This window comes from Cyrtonyx montezumae, unplaced genomic scaffold (assembly GCF_038088225.1).
Source record: "Cyrtonyx montezumae isolate F1298 unplaced genomic scaffold, pur_monq_1.0 scaffold_71, whole genome shotgun sequence".
NCBI classification, from domain to species: Eukaryota; Metazoa; Chordata; class Aves; order Galliformes; family Odontophoridae; genus Cyrtonyx; species Cyrtonyx montezumae.
Genome location: NW_027072080.1, coordinates 130491 through 151242, shown reverse-complemented (window position 1 = coordinate 151242; position 20752 = coordinate 130491). Strand labels below are relative to the sequence as shown.

The 20752-nt window shown below is 44.0% G+C and overlaps 1 protein-coding gene across 1 annotated transcript in view; it reads right to left on the bottom strand.

Annotated features, from left to right (window-relative positions):
- LOC136058195 (E3 ubiquitin-protein ligase KCMF1-like) overlaps window positions 1-20752 on the bottom strand; it is a 191104-nt gene that overhangs the window by 78690 nt on the left and 91662 nt on the right. The window contains exon 2 of the mRNA XM_065751487.1: window positions 2272-2439. Within this exon, the coding sequence (XP_065607559.1) occupies window positions 2272-2439 (168 nt within the window). The remainder of the gene's footprint in view (window positions 1-2271; window positions 2440-20752) is intronic.

Genomic DNA, 20752 nt, shown 5'->3' with positions numbered 1-20752 from the left:
AGTGCCAGGTCCTGCACTTTGGCCAAAATAACCCAATGCAATGCTATAGGCTTGGGGCAGAATGGCTTGAAGAATGTAGAGAGGAAAAGGACCTGGGGGTGTTGGTTGATGCTCAGCTTAACATGAGCCGGCAGTGTGCCCAGGTGGCCAAGAAGGCCAACAGCATCCTGGCCTGTATTAGAAATAGTGTAGCCAGCAGGAGCAGGGAGGTGATCATCCCCCTGTACTCAGCTCTGGTACGGCCGCACCTCGAGTACTGTGTTCAGTTTTGGGCCCCTCACTACAAGAAGGACATTGAGGCCCTGGAGCGTGTTCAGAGAAGGGCAACAAAGCCGGTGAGGGGTCTGGAACACAAGTCTTATGAGGAGCAGCTGAGGGAGCTGGGATTGTTTAGTCTGGAGAAGAGGAGGCTCAGAGGAGACCTTATTGCACTCTACCACTTCCTGAAGGGGGGTTGTGGTGAGGAGGGGGTCAGCCTCTTCTCCCAGATAACTAATGACAGGACGAGAGGGAATGGCCAGAAGTTGCGCCGGGGCAGATTTAGATTAGATTTGAAGAAAAAATTTTTCTCTGAAAGAGTGGTCAGGCACTGGAATGGCCTGCCTAGGGAGGTGGTTGAGGCACCATCCCTAGCGCTGTTCAAGAAGCGTTTAGATGAGGTGCTAAGGGATTTGATTTAGTAGTTCAGTGGGTAGGGATGGCGACAGGAGGATGGTTGGACTAGATGATCTTGTAGGTCCTTTCCAACCTAATCTATCTATGAATCTATGAATTGACATGGTTCTAATCCCTCCCCATTCCAGGGCCATTGTTCTGTCATTTGAGATCCTCTGTAAATCCAACATGAGGATATATTTAATTCAGTGGCTATTTCTTGCAGAAAGTTAGCAAACAGGTTGGCCCCCTTGGTAGATGCGGATTCCCCTAGGATTTTTCTCACCTCATCATAGAGAGGTGACTGTTTTCCTGTATCCTGTTTTCCTGTATCCTGTTATCCATTATTCTTTGCCTGACCTGCAACTGCTTGGGAACATTTTTTACTACCTCTTCCTTGTATTGATCCTGGACTCCTCCACTATCAGAATATCCCCACTTTCCCGATTTGGTAAAACAGATGTTCTCCTCTCCTTTTGAACAAACGCGGCCATTTATGGATCCACCTTTTCCTTTGTTATCTGACACCCAGAGGTTATGCCCAGCAACTATGCAAGTCTCTAGTGAACCCCTTTCATAACCAGCTGCATTTATGAGAGTATGGAACGATAGTGCCCATTTTGTAGTTTGACTGTATTTAACTGTTATGGTTTTATGATTTTTGTTGTATTGTTGATATTCCACATCATAACATCATGTGGTGTATTGGGAGTTACCATTGGTAGGGATGGTGATAGGAGGATGGTTGGACTAGATGATCTTGTAGGTCCTTTCCAACCTAATGTATCTATGAATCTATGAAATGTGAGCTGAACCTTCTCTGGCCCAAACAACTGTGTGCCTCCTGGAGAACCATTGAGTACTGGCCCACAAAGGATTATGAATTTCAACAAAGAACCAATCATCTCATATTTTGTTTATCTACACTGCAATGTGCTAATTGTAAAAAGCATTGTGGTATACTGGATCATTGTAATGGAAAGGGTTTACTTTCAACCTACTCCATCATTGGTTCATGCTGTGAAGGGGTGGAGTTTAGTGGAAGTGTTAAGCCATGGCCTGAAACAGTGATTGAGCACTGGGTGGGAAGGCAGGGCTAACCCAGGGGAGCTCAGGTGCATGCAATGCATGTGAGTGACTGAAAGGGGTGGAGCCAGGATCTAGCCTTTCCCAGACCTCATTTAAGGGTTGGCAATGAAGGTGAAGGTATTTCTTGCTGGTGATCCTTGCCTATCTGAAGCCTTTTAAGGGTAAGTAGCTTCTTTCCTTCTTTTTTGTGGCTGTTGTTTTTGAACTTTTTCTCTTTTGCTGTAGCTGAAAAGTTTGCTGCCCTGCTATTATTGTGGTACTTTCTATTCCATCGTAACATTTAGATCTGTTGCACCTTTTGAATTAGATTCAAATTTAGGAATTAATTTGAGGTGATACCTTATGTAAAGGGCTAAGATAGATTTTATGTGCTTAGAACCAGAGATAAAACAAGCTTGTCAGTTAAAGACAGAGGATATTGCTATGGTTTTCAGCATGTTATTAAGGGGGGAAAAGAGGTTCCTAAGTAATAAAACAAATATACGTTTGTAATTACCATGAAGAGCTCTAATATTAATTTTTACTTACCAAAATCTACTCTTGTTAGTATGCACTGCATTGGGTGGTCAGTTGTATGTCTTGTTGTTGTTGCACCACTTTCATAACAAGTTGCACACAAATCGTAATCATAGCAAATTAAACACTTGTATCTGCGACCTCGAAAATTTCCTTTTAAACATGCATCACAGCTGACACCTGTGAATAAGAAAAAATAGGAAAGCAGAAGTTTTATATTGTTTCAATGATACAGATCTTTTGCTATCATCCCTCAACAACAGCCAGGAAGGAATTCAGCATAGAAACTTATGTAGGTGATGCCCATTAAAACAACTTTAAGCATGTGGGTATCTTTAAAAATGCAATGGTCAACCAAATTGAAAGTCATGCTGAAAGTGTTAAAAATACAACCAACCAACCACAGTCCATCGTTCAAACCAAGTCAATTAAGCTTTATTTTATAATCCATTCTTCCTTGTTCAGAAGCTTGATTCAAAATGTTTTGTGGATTAAACAGTGTATTGGTTGATTAGGAGGCTTCTACAAAAATGTGTAAACAGACTCCCCAGCACACCATCCCACAAAATACACAACACTATCCCTCCCTGGTTTTTCTGTTTATTTTTGTACATCCTGACAGTTCAATTCCGAATGCCTGCCACAATGCATATGTATCTGTGTAGTCATTTCACATCTGCAGGTAGCTCAGTTCTACTATACTGCTCTCTCATTCTACTCCTCAAAAGAACAGGGGCAGGGGGAAATGTGCAAAGCATTTGATGCTGTCCTGCATGACATCCTGGTCACTAAATTAGAGGAAAATGGATTTGATGGATGAACTGCTCTCTGGATAAGGAACTGGCTGGGTGGTTGCTCTCAGAGTTGTGGTCAATGGTTCAATGTCTAAATGGAAAATGGTGTCAAAATGGCATTTCTCAGGGATCAATGTTGGGACTGGTGCTGTTTCCCATCTTTGTAGCTGTATGAAAACTGCTGGGTTATGGCCTAAACCACTAATTGAGCACCTAGAGAGAAGACCTAGTCAGCCCTGGAAGCACAGGTGAGGGTAGTTAACCTGTGTAACTGGAAGGGATGGAGCCAGACTCTATCCCTCTTAGACCTTGTTTAAGGGCTGACTGTCACTGGGGAAGGATTTTTTTTTTTGAGATCCTTTTTTTGTGGAGTTCTTTTCTGTGAGCCTAGATTCTTGGATATGGGTGAGCATTTTTTATTTTTATTTTTTGTAACTTCTCATTGTGCTGGTCCCTCTGCTGTTACATTTGATGAGCCAGGCAGGTCAAAATATTAAAATGGGTCAAGGGGGAGAATGTTGCCCCTTTTAGTTCGAATTTTTACCAGGACATGTCCCAGTATTTCTGTGATTTTTTTTTCCCCCTATTGTGAATTAGCACCTATAATTGAAAATTTGGGTCCCTTGTGGGATAGTGGGAATATCTTTCAATCCCCACCCTGTGTGGCAGAATATTTTTATGGGTTGGGCAGACATTCTAGTCACAAAAGAGTGACAACTGGCTGCATCCACTGTGGTGTAGCCACTACTAAATACATGAAGTTGTGTGGAACTCTCAACACCCTAGAGAATGAAAATTGATTATTACATGATTGCACTGAGAAATTAGAACAACTTGGTATATTAACGGGGAAAAAACCAAGGTTAACTTTCCCTGTAAAACAAATCTGAAATATTGTGTTTGAAAATACCCAGGCCCCTGAATCAGTGGGCCTGGGTACTGCAAAGAAAAAAATTTAAAGATCAGTTCTCAAAGCCCTGCTTGGGGCAGATCCTTTTGAGATCTGACCTATAGTGACACAGGAAAACTAAGGAAAGTTCAGGATAAACAAGTAGGAGTTCCCCCACTCAAACCCATCTTCATGTGACAGCTTGCCCCTATACGATGCCTAAAATAATGGACTTATACTTTTGGTTTCTGGTGAAATCATTGTACTATTATCTTGATTACTTCAATTATGGGACTGTAAGAGACTAATATTTTATACCATTGCATCAAAGTTTGTTGATGAACATGTCCAAGCAAGTCCTGGGCAAGGGTTGCGAAATCCGTTGTCTAAGGGACAAGTAGATAGGCATGTCCTGGGGCAATGAAAGAGAGATAAGCTGCAGCTCAGTGGCTGCTTAACACTCTTCTGTGTGGTACTCATCTCCGTGGGGAGATAGCCATCTAAGGAGATGCTTGCCTGGCAAGCTAGCATGGAATTTGTCACATAGGCAAGAGAAATGAAGGATAAAAGTGGGATCGACCACCATGAGATTGGTGTGGTTTTGTTGGTGTTGCTGTGTTGGTGCCCTTCCATCGGAAACCTCGTGAGCTGATCCCTGTTGCTGAACTCCCTCCTGGGCCTGCTGCCTGAGACATGCTGCTTTCTCCTAGACCTCACTGCTTCTTCGAGGTGTTCTACCATCTGAACCCTCACGAGCTGATCACTGTTTGCTGCTTCTCCTGTGCTGACCTGGTGTCACTTCTCCAGGACAACTGCTTGCTGCTCAAGGCTGCCCATCGCTGCTGCTTTTCTCCCTGCTTCTGCTACCCCTGCTCTTCTGCCTCAGACCAAAGGAGCCGCTTGCAACTGGACCGCCCCTAGGATCCTGGCTGGTGACTTTCCCTGTGTTGTACAAATTGTTGCTTCTTTCCTGTTGCTCGCCTTCCCTTCCCCATCACCCTTAACAGTGTTTGCCTTCCCCATCTCCCAGGTCAATATTGGTAATAAACTGGTTGGATCAACGTTTGAACCGTTGCTTTTTAATGCCATGCTGGGTATACACATAATCTAAGAACCTCATCTCCCTCCTTTATATTGGAGCGTGACAGGGACACGAGGGCAGAAAGTGTTATGGTTAATGGACCAGAAATTTCTAAGTTTGCATCTATTACCTTGCGCCCTGCCCTTAGACTATATGCCACTGTACAACATAATGAGGAAAATCATTCATTAATGGATTGGTTAATGGCAGCATGCTGTATTACTTGGCCTAGTAAGGCTGATACCCCAGTACATACAGGTTTATGGTCCTCCATGGAGGACCTCCAAACATGTATCTGTGAGCTAGGTATGAAAGCAGCTATATGTGAAGAAGTCTTCAGAAGCCTGGGTTTAGTAGAATTTTCAGCTGGGATGAGGGACCTGATTTTACAACAGGCACCCTCTCACTATTGTGGTATATTAGTATCTTTTTTGAACCCACTGTGGTAGCCTCAGAGGCCGTTGTTCAGCATGCCTCCCAGTTGGTGGCTGATTTTGGGGAAGCATCACTTAAGAGCAAGGTGTAATATTAGGGGGGTGGGAAGGGCTAAAGGGGTACATTCATTGGTGGCTTGAGGATTTGCAATCAGAGACCATCACCCACTGGTTACATCAGATGCTGTGGCATGCCAGGTGAAAGATGATGTGCGCAGCAGACCAAAGTGATGTGGCTTAGTTGCACCTTGGGAGGAGAGTACTGATGGTGGGAGGCTTGGTAGTCCCTTTGGTATTCAGTACATGGCCTACTGACATTGTGGACAATATTCCAGTTTTCATTGCTGGGGGCCCCTCATTGTGTTCCTGTGGCAGATCAGAACCCCCCACCTTGGTGTCTGATACAGTTATACAGTCACAGGTATGTCTAAAGGGTGTGGTACAGATGGCCAGGACATGCCCCAGTGCAAGCTGAAGTGTTGACTCAAGACAGGAATATGGCCTGTATTTTGCCTTGGAGGGCAGACCTCCCCTTCTTGGTACCTTTGAAATGTTTCTGCTACTCTCCATAAGTCTTTAAGAGTCTCTAGGATCACCAGAGGAAGTAAAATGTCATTGAAGTGCTCCAGTGTCACTGTGAGATGAAGCATGACACCTAGTGATGGCTTATGTGAGACAGATGAAATTTAAGATAGACCTACACCAAACAACTGCATGTCTCCGGTAACATTATGAAGCACTGGCTCATGAGATAACATGAACCTCAACTACAAATTGAGCATTAGTCATCTTAAATTGTGTCAACCTGCATCATGAAGGGTGATTGTATGAGTGTTGTGGTGTGTTGGATCCCTGTATCAGGAAAGGCTCATCTTCCAGCTGGCTCTGTCATTGGTTCACGCCATATAGAGGTGAACTGTATAGGAACTGTGTCATGGTTTTATGATTTTTGGTATTGGTATTCCACATTGTAACATCATGTAGTGCATTGAAAATGAAAGAGTTATTCCTCCAGCTCCACGGATCATCGATAGTTCTGGGTATACCTGTCTCAGAAGAGAAGAACTACATTCCCCAGAGCACTGTGTGATGCTTTGCATTTTTACGTGTTTCTGCTCAGAGGGAAAGTTAAAAATTGTCTGTGGTCATGGGACTGTCTCTCTCCTTCCTTTGGGATAGACTCAGCAGTGGGTGCTCGCTGCTGTCTCGCCTTCAGCGTTTAGCGTAAGGCCTTCGGTTTATCGGACACTCTCTTGCTCATTTTATTTGACTTATTAGCCTCAATACCAATTATATTATATTGTGTTATTTTGCTTTTCGATATTTTATTCAGTAAATTAGCTTTTTTCCTCAGATCATTGCTGCTGTTCTGTTTCTAGGACCATCTCTCTTTTTCCCTTTTCCCTTCCCCCCTTCCCCTTTCCTGGGGCATGGATCTGTGAGTCCCCCACACCAATAGTTGTGGAACCGGGCTGAACCAGCCCGTAAACTGTTGACGTTTTTGGCACCCAATGTGGGGCGGACTTTTAGAACGTATCTCTCTTTGCTCTCAGAGAGATCTTTGTTAGGAAGCTTATCTGTACTGCAGGTGCTGTACTGCAAAACACGACCTTGAAGTCTGGGTGTACTGCCAGTTGTTCTGGGATATCTGTTAACATTTTTGGGTGCTGCTAGCTTGTTTTAGTAAAGAAAAAAATGATTTCTCTTTTAAAACTGCTCTTAAAGGCACTGCATTTCATTGTTTTTTTCCCTTTTAATGCTTAAAACGTGCTGGGACTTTTTCCCTGAACACCTGCAAGATCCTGAGAATTGTCATGGTTTTATGATTTTTGTTATATTATTGATATTCCATATCATAACATCATGTAGTGTATTGGGAGTTAAAGAGTTAATGCTCCAGCTCCATGGATCATTGATAGTTCTGAGTATCCTGTCACAGAAGAGAGGAAGAACTACATTCCCCAGAGGACTGTGCCATGCTTTGTCTTTTTACATGTTTCTGCCCAAAGGGGAAGATAAAAACTGTCTGTGGTCACTTTCCTTCGGGATACATCTCAGCAGTAGGTGTTTGTTGCAGCCATCCACCTTCAGCATTAGCATAAGGCCTTCAGTTTATTGGATGCTCTCTCTTGCTCTTTTTATTTGATTCATTAGCCTCAATTCCAATTATATTGTATTATATTGTGTTATTTTACTTTCCGATATCTTATTTAGTAAATTAACTTTCCTTCTCAGATCATTGCCACTGTTTTGTTTTTAGGCCCATCTCCCTTTTCCCTTTCCCCTTTCCCTTCCTGGGGTGTGGGCCCATGGGTCCCCTGCCTCAATTGTCACGGAACTGGGTCAAACCGTCTCACTAATCGCTGACAAGAACCTATGCAGGTATTTGGGGCAGGGATGTTGCGACTCAGACAGATCTGAGGAGTCCCAAATTATTTGGGGTCTGGCTTATGCCAATCAGACCTTATTCACTACGCTCCCAGAGAGGCATAGTGTTTCTGAAATAGAGCAAGAGAGTCTCTGAGCCGAAAGGGATAGTGTCCAGATCCAGGAAGAGACTTTTAGCTGACAAATAGACTCCTGTCTGATTTATTTAGCCTTCAGTCCAACTGAGATGCTCTCCAATCCAACATGGATGCCTTCCAGACTGTGCGAGACACCCTGCAGACCGAGCGAGATGCTTTCCAGTTCAAGAATGATGCCCTCCAATCTGTTCTCAACAACCCTCAGTCCCAACAAGATGTTTTCCAGCCTAAGCAAGACGTCCTCCAACCTGAAAGAGATATTCTCCAGTCCAAGCGAGATGTCCTCCTGTCTGAATGGTGCTCCTTCAGAACTGAGTGAGGTACCTACCAGCCACAATAGCCCCTGCCCCCCAGCCAGGTGGGGGAAAAGGATAATAGAGTGTATTGGACTGTGTGGATTAGATGGCCTGGCACCTCAGAACCACAAAAATATAAGGCACTGGTGCACAGTGCACTCTAATGCCCTCAAGTCACCAAGGGACAGAATTAATCTATATTTCTGGAGTGACTGGGGGTTCCCAAGAGTTGACAATTTTGGAGGCTGAAATACGCCTCACTGGTAAAGATTGGCAAAAACATCCTATTGTGACTGGCCCACGGGCTCCATGAATACTTGATATTTATTACCTTAAAAGGGGATATTTTAAGGATTCCAAGGGGTATTGATGGGCTTTCGGAATAGTTGCTGTGGACACAGACAACATTAAGCAGCTGTCTGCTTTGCCTGAACTGTCAGAGGATCCGTCCATTGTGGGGTTGCTAAAAGTGGAGGAGCAACAGGTACCGATTGCTACAAAAACGGTGCACAGACGGCAGTACCACGCTAATACTGATTCCTTGCTCCCCATTCATAAGCTGATTCGTCAGCTAGAGAGCCAGGGAGTGATCAGCAAAACTCACTCACCTTTCAACAGCCCCATATGGCTGGTGCGTAAAGCTAGTGGAGAATGGAGGCTGACGGTAGATTACCGTGGCCTGAATGCAGTCACACCCCCACTGAGTGCTGCTGTGCCAGACATGCTACAACTCCAGTATGAACTGGAGTCAAAAGCAGCCAAGTGGTATGCCACCACTGACATTGCCAATGCCTTCTTTTTCATTCCTTTGGCCACAGAATGCAGGCCACAGTTTGCCTTCACCTGGAGGGGTGTGTTTGCCTCAGGGGTGGAAGCACAGCCCAACCATTTGCCATGGGTTGATCCAAACTGCATTGGAACAGGGCAGTGCTCCTGAGCACTTACAATACATTGATGATATCACTGTGTGGGGCAATACAGTAGGGGAAGTTTTCAATATTTAGAGAGAATAACCCAGATCCTCCTACAAGCTGGCTTCACTATTAAGCAAAGCTAAGTGAAAGGTGCCTGCACAGGAAATTCAGTTCCTAGGTATAAAGTGGCAAGATGGATGTCTTCACATCCCTACAGATGTGATTAACAAAATTACTGCCATGTCTCCAGCCACCAGTAAGACAGAGACCCAAACTTTTTTGGGTGTAGTGTGCTTTTGGAGAATGCATGTTCCAAACTACAGTCTCATTGTGAAGCAGCTGGTAAACCGTTGACAAACTGCTATGTCGCAGTGTGCTTGAGCACCTGTAGAAAAGACCTGGTCACTACTGGAAGCAATTAACCTATACAGTTGGCAGGCTCTGCCCCTCTTAGACCTCAGTTAAAGACTGACTGTAACTGAGGATCTTCTAAGGCCAGCCATATCCTGAGTCACATCAAGAGAAACGTGACTGAAAGAGAGGTGACTTGGCCCCTCTACTTTTCTCACATGAGACACCACCTGGAGTACTGCATCCAGTTCTGGAGCCTCCAACACAAGAATTATCGTGGAGTGTGGGAATACAAAAAGTATATTTAGAGCTGCAGCTGTGGAACAGGATAAACAGCATGAGAAAGGAAGGCTGAGAACCAAGGACACTTCCAGAAGAAGAGGAAAACAAGTTCAAGTAAGCTGCATGATGGCAGGCCCTAATTGGAGGAAGAGTGCATGGCTTGGGAAGATTCACAGCCCTCATTGGATAATTGCCTGTATGCACGGTTAAGGACTGTTTTGGGAAGTTATATTGTTGATATGTAAAGGCAGGTGGGCAAGTTACAAGAGAGAAATTGTGAAAGTATAGAAGGGATGTTAAAACCTGTAATAAATTATTTGGATCGTTCACATCTGAGTCCGTGCCCGAGACACTGCAATGGAGTAGTTGGAGCAGGTGCAGAGAAGGACCACAAAGATGATCAGAGGGATAGAGCACCTCCCCTATGAGGACAGGCTGAGAGAGCTGAGGCCCTTCAGGCTGGAGAAGAGAAGGCTTCAAGGAGACTTTATAGCAGCCTTCCAGTACCTGAAGGAGGCCTATAGGAAAGCTGGGGAAGGACTCTTCATAAGGGCATGTAGCAACAGGACAAGGGGAAATGGTTTTAAACTGGAAGAGAGTTGAATCAAGGAATTGAATTGGATTGAATCTAAACTAGGTGTCATAGCTTGAGCAAACAGGTAATTTTAGGAAGAAACACAGGGACCGTAGAAATACACATACTGATGAAGAGAGCTGTTGTTTACAACTCAGTACAGGGGTGATCCCATGAAGATAAGGACAACACAATGGTGGTTGTTTACAACACGATGGAGGGTCCAGAGAATATAAGTGGAGTTGCTGTTTGCAACTCAGTGGGGGAGTCCCGTGAAGATAAGGAGGCAGACTTGCTGTTGGGGTGTTGGTTGATGCTTGGCTTAACATGAGCCAGCAGTGTGCCCAGGTGGCCAAGAAGGCCAACAGCATCCTGGCTTGTATTAGAAATAGTGTAGCCAGCAGGAGCAGGGAGGTGATCATCCACCTGTACTCAGCTCTGGTACGGCCGCACCTCGAGTACTGTGTTCAGTTTTGGGCCCCTCACTACAAGAAGGACATTGAGGCCCTGGAGCGTGTTCAGAGAAGGGCAACAAAACTGGTGAGGGGTCTGGAGCACAAGTCTTATGAGGAGCGGCTGAGGGAGCTGGGATTGTTTAGTCTGGAGAAGAGAAGGCTCAGAGGAGACCTTATTGCACTCTACCACTTCCTGAAGGGGGGTTGTGGTGAGGAGGGGGTGGGCCTCTTCTCCCTGATAAATAATGACAGGACGAGAGGGAACAGCCAGAAGTTGCGTCGGGGAAGATTTAGATTAGACCTGAGGAAACATTTTTTTTCTGAAAGAGTGGTCAGGCACTGGAATGGCCTGCCTAGGGAGGTGGTTGAGGCACCATCCCTAGTGCTGTTCAAGAAGCGTTTAGATGAGGTGCTAAGGGATGTGATTTAGTAGTTGGGTAGGGATAGTGATAGGAGGATGGTTGGACTAGGTGATCTTGTAAGTCCTTTCCAACCTTATGAACCTATGTGACAAAATGCAATTCCCTTAACAGTTGGAAATTTAATCCCATGACCATCGGAGATGTCAATGACTTTTGGAATTTCTGTCCATGTCCTCGGAATGTGATGAATATTTATGTATTGTGCCTTTAGATGTGTAGTCGTTTCTCTCTTCAGTGTGCATGTTTGGTGGAGTGATCCCCATGCAACCAGTGCTGTAATAAAGGGAATACCTGCTTGACATATTTAATTGGTGTGTCAAGTTACTTTGTCAGATTTCTTGGCATCAGGGTAGATTTAGGCTAGATATTAGGAAGAAATTATTTACTGTGAGGGTGGTGAGACACTGGAACAGGTTGCCCAGTGAGGTTGTGAATGCCCCTTCCCTGCAAGCATTCAAAGCTGCGCTTGATGGGAGTTTGAGCAACCTGGTCTAGAGGGAGGTGTCCCTGCCTATAGCAGGGGGGTTGGAACTAGATGATCTTAAAGGTCCCTTCCATCCCTAGCCATTCTATGAAATATGATGACAAAAGTTCATGTGTTCAGATAAGGCCAGGGGGATCACTCACCAGTTGTCACAGGCAAAACGGACTCAGCATATTAATGTAATTCATTACCTATTGATAACATTCTAGAATGGTAGAACAGTAAAAAATGAAAAAAAAAAAAAAACCAACACAAAACCCTTAATGCCTTCCCTGCCTTCCCCCCCCAATCAAATTATTTTACCACCTCTTCCCTAAGTGGCACAGGAGAATAGGCATTATAGTCTGTCCATAATGCTTCATCATCTATTTTTCTTTCATATTCACTTTCTTCCCCCGCTCCAGCATGTGGTCCCTCCCACAGGATGCTGTCCTTCCAAAACTTATCACAGGTGGGCTTCCCACAGACTGGAGTTCTTCAAGAACTGTTCCAATATGGGTCTGTACTATGGGATGCAGTACTTTGGGAATGGACTGTTCCAACATGAGTCCCCTGTGGGTGGCAGCTCCTGTCAATCTGCTGTCATCAGTTCCTGTATGTGCTGCAGCAAGTCTATCTGCTCTGCCATGGTACTCCATAGGCTGCATAGGAACCTGCTCTGGCACCTAGAGAACCTAGTTCCCTTCCATCTTCATGCACCTTGGTGTCTTTAGGATTGTTTCTCTCATTTTTACCTTACTTCTCGCTCTCCCAGTTGCTGTTGTAAAGTATTGTTTCCCCATTTCTCAAATATGTACTCACAGAAGCACAAACAGCATTGCTTGTTGGTTGAGCTTTGTCCAGTGGCAAATCTCTTTTGGAGTTGCTAGAACTAGTTCCTGGACTCTTCTCCCCCAGGTCATCCCTGCATCCCCCCCTCAGCTATCAAAATCTTGCCGCTTAAGCCTAATACAATTTGGGAGTTGAGATTAGTCTTTTATTTTGAAAAAAAGTTTAAAAGTAAGGTATATACAAAGCGAAGTAAAGAGCTGATGCAACATAAGCTTCTTTTTTTTTATTACACCAAGCTGAGTGATGCAATTGATAGAATAGAAGGAAGGGATGTCTTCCAGAGGGACCTGGACACATTTGGAAAGTGGGCCTATGTGAACAGAATGAGATTCAACAAGGCCAAGTGCAAGGTGTTGCATTTGGGTTTGGGCAAACCTAGTTATGTGTACAGACTGGGAGAAGAACTCACAGAGAACAGCCATTAGGAGAAAGACTTGGGGGTACTGGTAGATGAAAAGTTAAATATGAACCAGCAGTGTGCACTTGCAGCCCAGGAGGCCAACTCAAAAGAGGGGTAACCAGCAGGGGAAGGGAGGTGATTGTTCCCCTCTACTCTGCCCTTGTGTCGCAGTTTCAAGTGTAACAGGGAAAAGGGGCTCCTTTCTCACCCTTTCGCCCCTGAAGCTTAGAAAGTATGACCTTGATGAGTGGAATGTGAAAACTGGCTGACTGGCAGAGCTCAGAGGGTTGTCACCAGTGGTGCAAAGTCTAGTTGAAGGCCTGGAACTAGCAGTATTCTCCAGGGGTTAGTACTGGCTCTGATCTTGTTCAACATCGTCATCAACAGCCTGGATGAAAGGATTGAATCCATCCTCAGCAAGTTTGCTGGTGATGCAAAGCTGGGAGGAGTGACTGACACATTGGGAGGCTGTACTATCATTCAACAAGACCTAGACAGATGGGAGAGTTGGGCAGGGAGGAACCTGATGATGTTTAACAAGAGCAAGTCTAGAGTCTAGCACCTGGGAGGAATAGCCACATACATCAGTACAGGTTAGAGGATGACCTGCAGGAGAGGAGCTCTGCAGAGAAGGACCTGTGTATTCTGGTGGACAACAGGTTGTGCCCTTGTGGTCAAGAAGGCCAATGGTATCCTGGGGTGCCTTGAAAAGAGTGTGGCTATCAGGTCAAAGGAGGTGATCCTCCCCCTCTATTCTGCCTTGGTGAAGCCATATTTAGACTACTGTGTCTAGTTCTGGGCTCCCCAGCTCAAAAAAGACAGGGATCTCCTAGAAGGAGTCCAGAAGAGGGCTGCAAGGATGATTAAGGGCCTGGAGCATCTCCCATATGTGTAAGGGCTGAGTAACCAGGGTCTGTACAGTCTGAGGAAAAGAAGACTGAGAGGGGATCTGATAAATGTTTATAAATATCTAAAAGGAGGTGGTGCATTGCAATAGAACAAGGAGTTGTGGCCTAAAACTTGAACATATTAAGTTCTGTACAAACGTGGAAAAACTTGTTTACAGTAAGGGTGATGGAGCACTGGAACAGGTTGCCCAGAGAGGTTGTGGAGTCTCCTTCTATGGAGATATTCAAGACCCATCTGGATGCCTACCTGTGTGACTTAGGGTACCTGCTCAAGCAGGGGTGTTGGGCTAAATGATCTCTAGAGGTCCCTTCCAACCTCTAGTTCTGTATTTCTGTGATATAGTATGGAATCTTCCTTTTTGGGTCAGCTATGTGTTTTGTGTCCCCAGCCAACTGACTGTGTGCACCCAATCTCTTCACTACCAGGGCTCTATGAGAAGCCAAGAAATCCCACATAAGCGCTGTTCAACAACAACTGAAACTCAGTCTGTTATAAACATTATTTTCCTCGTAAATCCACAACATAGCACCATACCAGCTACTAGGGAGAAAGTTAACTATCTGAACCAACTGTCTACCTGTGTGACCTATTGTAGGGTACCTGCTTTAGCAGGAGATTTGGACTTGATGATCTTTTGAGGTCTCTTCCAACCCCTGTAATTCTGTGATGTCAGGTACAGCAGCACTCAATGGTGTTGTAGCTTCGTTCAAACTATGACAGTCCAGTCAGACTCCTCACCCCATTAGCCTTTTGCACTGGACATAGGGAACTCTTAAAAGGCGACTGTGTCTTACTGATTACCCCTTGGCTCTCTAGTTGACAGATTAACTTATGGATGGGGAGCAGTAAGTCCCAGTTAGTGTGATATTGCCACCTGTGCACTACTGCAGTAGCAACTGGCACTTGCTGTTCTACTTGTAACAGCCCCACAATTAAAGGGTCCTCTGAAAGGCCAGACATGGTAGACAGCTGCTTAGCATTCTCCATCTCTATAGCAGCTATTCCAGAGGCCCATCAATATCCCTTTGGGTCCTTGAAATATACTTTCTTAAGATAGTCTATACCAAGGATACATGGAGCCCCAGGGCCAGTCACAATGGAGTGCTTTTGCCAGTCTTTTCCAGTGAGGCTCACCTCGGCCTCCAACACAGTCGGTTCTTGAGAACCCCCTGTCACCCCAGAAATGGAGATAAATTCTGTTCCTTTATAACTCAGTGGCATCAGGGTGCACTGCACAACAGTGTCCACCAGAGCCCCATATTTCTGTAGTGCTGCTGTGCCAGGCCATCAAATCCACGCGGTCCACTACAGTTGATTGTCCTCTGCTTCCCCCCCATCACTGGAGGCAGAGTTCCTCTAAATTATCAGTAGCCAGGGGTGAGCAGCCTTTCCCATAAGAGAACCCTCATTTGTAGTCGACATTTTTGTAACTTTTTTACCTGGTTCCATAGGACTGAGGTAGGTTTTCTATCCCACCTCCCCATATCCTCACCATGATCACATAGGTAAAACCATAAGGTATTATGAGGTGTGAGTCCACTACTATTTCTTGCTTGAGTAGGAGGGCATCTACTCTTAACAAGGGAAACATTGGCTGGTACCCATGGGGGGGTTAGGTGCATTTTTTTAATTCTAGGATATCTGCAGGCAAACTTTTCATAGCCACCATAACCCTGTAAGTTAGGGGTCATATTTGCCATATTGTCTTGATTATCTCAAAGACCAGAACTCAGGTCACCCATTCAAGGTCATTCACCCTCTTTTCATTTCTTTGCTGCTAGTGTACTGGCAAACATTAGTGGTACAGCTTGGGTGAATTTTCCCCACATAATTGGTAAACACCGCATGACATTGGGGTCATGAAAGTCACATAGATCATCAGGATCAATATCATCATTGTATAGCATCTCCACTATAGCCTCTTAAGTACTGAATACCTGCTTCCATATTAGTCCAGGTGTTTATCTTGGATATCATATCCCCTTTATAGGGATATCTCTCCTTCATGGCTGTAAGGATTCACTTCCAAAGGATCAACTCCTGAGTAGGTCTTCAGCTAATTGCATTATCAATAGCTTTCTATCAGATATCAATTTCTGGTGAGATCTCCCATATGATGGGCTTCATTGCTATCCAGACACACACCACTAGCATGGTGTCATGGTTTTATGATTTTTTTATCAGTATTCCACATCATAACATCATGTGAGGCACTAGGAGTTAAAGAGTTAATCCTCCAGTTCCATGGACTGCCGAATTTCCAGGTACCTGGCTCTCAGAAGAGAAATGCATGCCCCAGAGGACTTTGTGTTCCCATTTTCCACCCAGAGGGAAAGATAAAACTGCATGGAAGTCCCAAGACTTCCTCTTTTGCTGGTCATCTCAGCAGTGGAGGTTCCCTAGCTGTCTCACCTTCAGCTTTAGCTGAAGTTGCCTTTGGTTTTTGGACACTCTCTCTCTCTATCTGATATATTAGCTTCAATTCCAATTATATTGCATTATGCTGTATTATTTTGCATTCTGATATCTTATTTAGTAAATTAGTTTTCCTCCTCAGGATACTGCTGCTGTTTTGTTTTTAGGGCCATCTCACTACCCTCTCCCTTTTTCCCCCTTCCCCTTTCCTGAAGTGTGGGTCCGTGGGTCCCCTGCCCTATTAGTCACAGATCTGGGCAAAACTGGCCCACAAACCATTGACAATCAATGTCCCAACAATGGAGTAACCAAGCAATAAGCCTTTCATCTCCACATCAACTGTAATCTTTCTGCAAACCCCAGATCTCAGTGAGAGGCTGAAGCATAGTGCTTTCTTCCTCATCTTCACGTTTCCATAAATTTAGCAGATCTTTTTACCAGTGGTCTAGTTGACAGCCCCTCCCCTGCATTGTCTTTCTCCTCCCTTTCTTCTTCTGTCCACTCTAAGCTGATATTCACTGCCATTTCTTTCCTTCTACAGGAGCAACTGACACTGATACAGATTCTCTTTTTGAGTAGTTGCATTTCTAGGAATATCCTCTCTCTCTTCCTCACTCTCCCATCGTATAGTGTTAAACAAGGCTCAGTAGGGATTCACCAAACCCCAAGTAATTTGTGCCTCCCTAGATCTGCTGGTACTGCATCCTTCCTCCCTTAAGTACCTGCCTAAACTTTCAGGGTTCTGCAGGTGTACAGAAGTGAAGTTCCATGGCACCAAAGGTCCCTACTCCTTTAAATACTCTCAAACCCCCTGCCATTCAGTATTCTTCATGGTTGTTTTTTTTGCCTTGGAAAAGGTTCAGGTTACCTCTGGGTGCAGTAGGTATAAAGGCTGCTTTAAAGATAATGCCAATCACATTCAGTGAACCTGATGATGTGGTTATTGTCCAGGCAGTCCAAAAATTGGGAGAGAAAATTATATTCAGTATCTCATAGGACTACTACCACTCTCTGGAATGTTATCTGTCATGCTCAAATTATACCCCATTGGATGCAGTGGGGTATAACATCTATGCAAACCCCAAAAACATCATGACTATCTTAAAAAGAAACAAATAGGTTTTAAGAACCATAAACTGGAGTATAATTGTGTGTAGCCTCTTAAGGAGCTGTTTTAAACTGAAAAACAATTTATTTTTGTCTTTCAACTGGAAAATAGTAAATTGTCACAATGCTAAAAACATTAATAAAAGTTTAATACATTGTCAGCAAATCTCTTATCTAAATCAGATCATTGTCCAAGATTAGGTGCCACTATCTGTTGTGGTTTTAAGCCCAACAGGGCAAGGGAGTCCCTTTTTCCTGTTTTCAGGGAGAAGGAATGAAAAATGACCCAATTAAGATAAGGAGAGAGAACAAATTTAATGAAAATGGTAACAGAACATAAGATAATAATAAGAGAGTTATTAATTGTAACTCAAGTGGGAGAGAGAGGAAAGCTATGACCATGCTGCTTTCTGCACTGCCAGAACCCAGAAGGCCCTTATCCCCTTCACTTGGAATCAGAGATCATGTAGGGAACAGTGGAGGTTCTTGGAAATAGTCTCCTTGGAGAGTCAAAACTCATGTGAAACTACTAGAGAACACAGGACCAGGAAGTACAGCTCCACCATGCACTGTGCCTCTGTACCCAATAACCTTCCACAATATTGATATTGATAAAACCAGGACACCTTGTAAGGCCCCATCTGAAGTACTGCATCTAGGCCTGAGGCCCCCAGCACAAGAAAGATGCAGAGCTGTTGGAACAGGTTCAGAGGAGAACCACAAAGATGATCAGAGGGCTGGAGTACCTCTCCTATGAGGAAAGGTTGAGGGAGCTGAGCTTGCTTAGCTTCCAGAAGAGAAGGCTCCAGGGAGATCTCATTGTGGCCTTCCAGTACTTGAAGGGAGCCTATAAACAGGATGGAGACTGACTTTTTACACAGTCTGATAGTGATAGGACAAGAGCTTTAAACTACAAGAGTGGAGATCTCAGCTGGATGTTAGACAGAAGTTTTTTACTCCACAGGTGGTGAGGCACTGGAACTAGTTGCTCAGAGAAGTTGCCTATCCTCCACTCCAAGGCCAGGTTGGATGAGGGCCTGGGAAGCCTGGTCTAGTGGATAGCAACTCTGCCTAAGGCAGAGGGAGTCAGAACAAGATGATCTTTGGAGGTCCCTTCCAACCCAAGACATTCTGAGATCATTTGGGGGAGGTTCAGTCCCTGCACTGCAAATCAGTCACACTATCCCTTTCAGGAAAAAGGTTCATAACTTCTAAAGATTTTGTGATTTTTCTCTGTTGTTTCAGTTGTCTACTGTTAATTTAGATAAGGGCAGAGGAAACATCATCTTTTCAACTGTCAAGGCCCACAAAAACATCCTTCACTTGCAGTAGTAAATTAAGGGTCTTCACGACAGTAACAAGTGTATACAACACAGTTTTCTTTAAGCTCTCTTTCAGCATCAATTTAAACAAGCTTTTCATACTTCAGTGAAGATCCAGAAAACATTACAGAAGCAATATTATTGACAGAAAGCCATGATATTGACTGCATGAGGACAAAGATCAGTAAGGTCTCAAAACTGCAGATCTCTTAATGATTATTTCCTAACTACAAATTCTATTATCACAGTTTAATAAAAAGAAAATCTAGTATTAATACAATTCACCACTGTTACTTGCAATGTCAAACCTATTATGAAGAATGTATGGTCAAGGGGAAATCATACCATTAAACTGAAATACATTCAGTGGTTTCTTGGACACAAACTGAGGCATAGGAAGTTCCACACAAATGTGTGTGGAAACTTCTTCACAGTGAGGGTGACAGAGCACTGGAACAGGCTGCCCAGAGAGGTTGTGGAGTCTCCTTTTCTAGAGACATTTAAGACCCCCCTGGACGCCTACCTGTGCAACCTGGTCTAGGGAGCTGCTTTGGACTCAATGATCTCTAGAGGTCCCTTTCACCCCCTACAATTCTGTGATTCTTGTTTTCTGTCTCAAACAGTATGAAGCATTACACATTTAGCAATATTTTGGAATACTTATATAAATTTCAGAAATACCAAAAGAAGAAAAGGTTACACACTAGTCACTACAAAGCCTACTTAAAATAGACATGAAACCTGAATCTGAGGTACTCAAGTAGAAAAACTTTCAGGCTATGAAATTCTCAATGAGGACACCAAGACTTGCTACAGAAACAGAATGGTATCTCAAGATTAGAAAAACAATACAGACTAAAACTCTTTAGTTGTAGCAAGATACTGAAGTAATGTGAAGGTTAAAGGAAGTTCCACTAATGTAAAATTCCTGTTAGGGTTTAAGTGTTCAAGAACTAGCCTGTAACTGTAATAAAGACCTTTCTTCATTAACACAGAGTAAGGATTAACAAATCCTTACAGGCCTGATCTTGTTCTTCTCTTCAGATGATCAGGACGAAAACTGGTTCATGGAAAATGCAAACATACATAGAATATAAATCTTCCCAGTAATTTGTCCCTCATCATCTCCCCCTTTCCTGGTACTTGGGCACGTGAACCCCCACTGCACCTGCAGCTATTGAGGCCTACTCATGCATGCACATATACAGACACACACTCTTCCAATAACTGACCTTAAATACCTAATTTATCTAGAAGTTGTCCACTGAATGCACAGGACTTCCACTTACCTTGCCCAGACACACAGAGAAAGGCCAGTACTGTAGGGGACAATAAAAGGGTCTTTTAAAAATAACTGCTAACAGCAAAAGGAGGACTACAGGAAAAAAGAAAAATTGGTCTGCTACTTGATGAGGATAGCTGCATCGCAAATACAGACATAGGCAAAGCAGATACATTTAAGGCCTTCTTAACCTCTGTCTTCAAAACCAATGACCTGCCCTGGAACCCCCAGAGCCCTGACTTGGATGACCATGACTGCAGGAACAATAAACTCCCAGATAACTCTCAACTTGTGCAGGATTTGCTGCTCCAGCTGGATGCACATAAGTCTATGGGGCCCAAAGGGATTCATCCCAGGGTACTCAAAGAGCTAGCTGATGTCATTGCAAGACCTCTCTCAAACATTTTTCAACAATCTTCAGAATGTGGAGAGGTCCCAGATGACTGAAGGATAGCAAACGTCTTAATTTGCAAGAAAGGCAAGAAAGAAGATCCCGTTATTTACAGACCTGTCAGTCTCACTTCAGTGTCTGGTAAGATTATACTGGAAGTTACTGAAAAACACCTGAAAGACAAACGCAGTCATTGGTCACAGTCAACGTGGGGTTCATAAGAGGAAAGTCCTTTTCAACTAACCTAACCTCCTTTTATGACAAAATTACCCACCTAGTTGACCAGGGAAGCCAGTAGACGCAATTTCAACAAAGCTTTTGCTATTGTGTCTCAC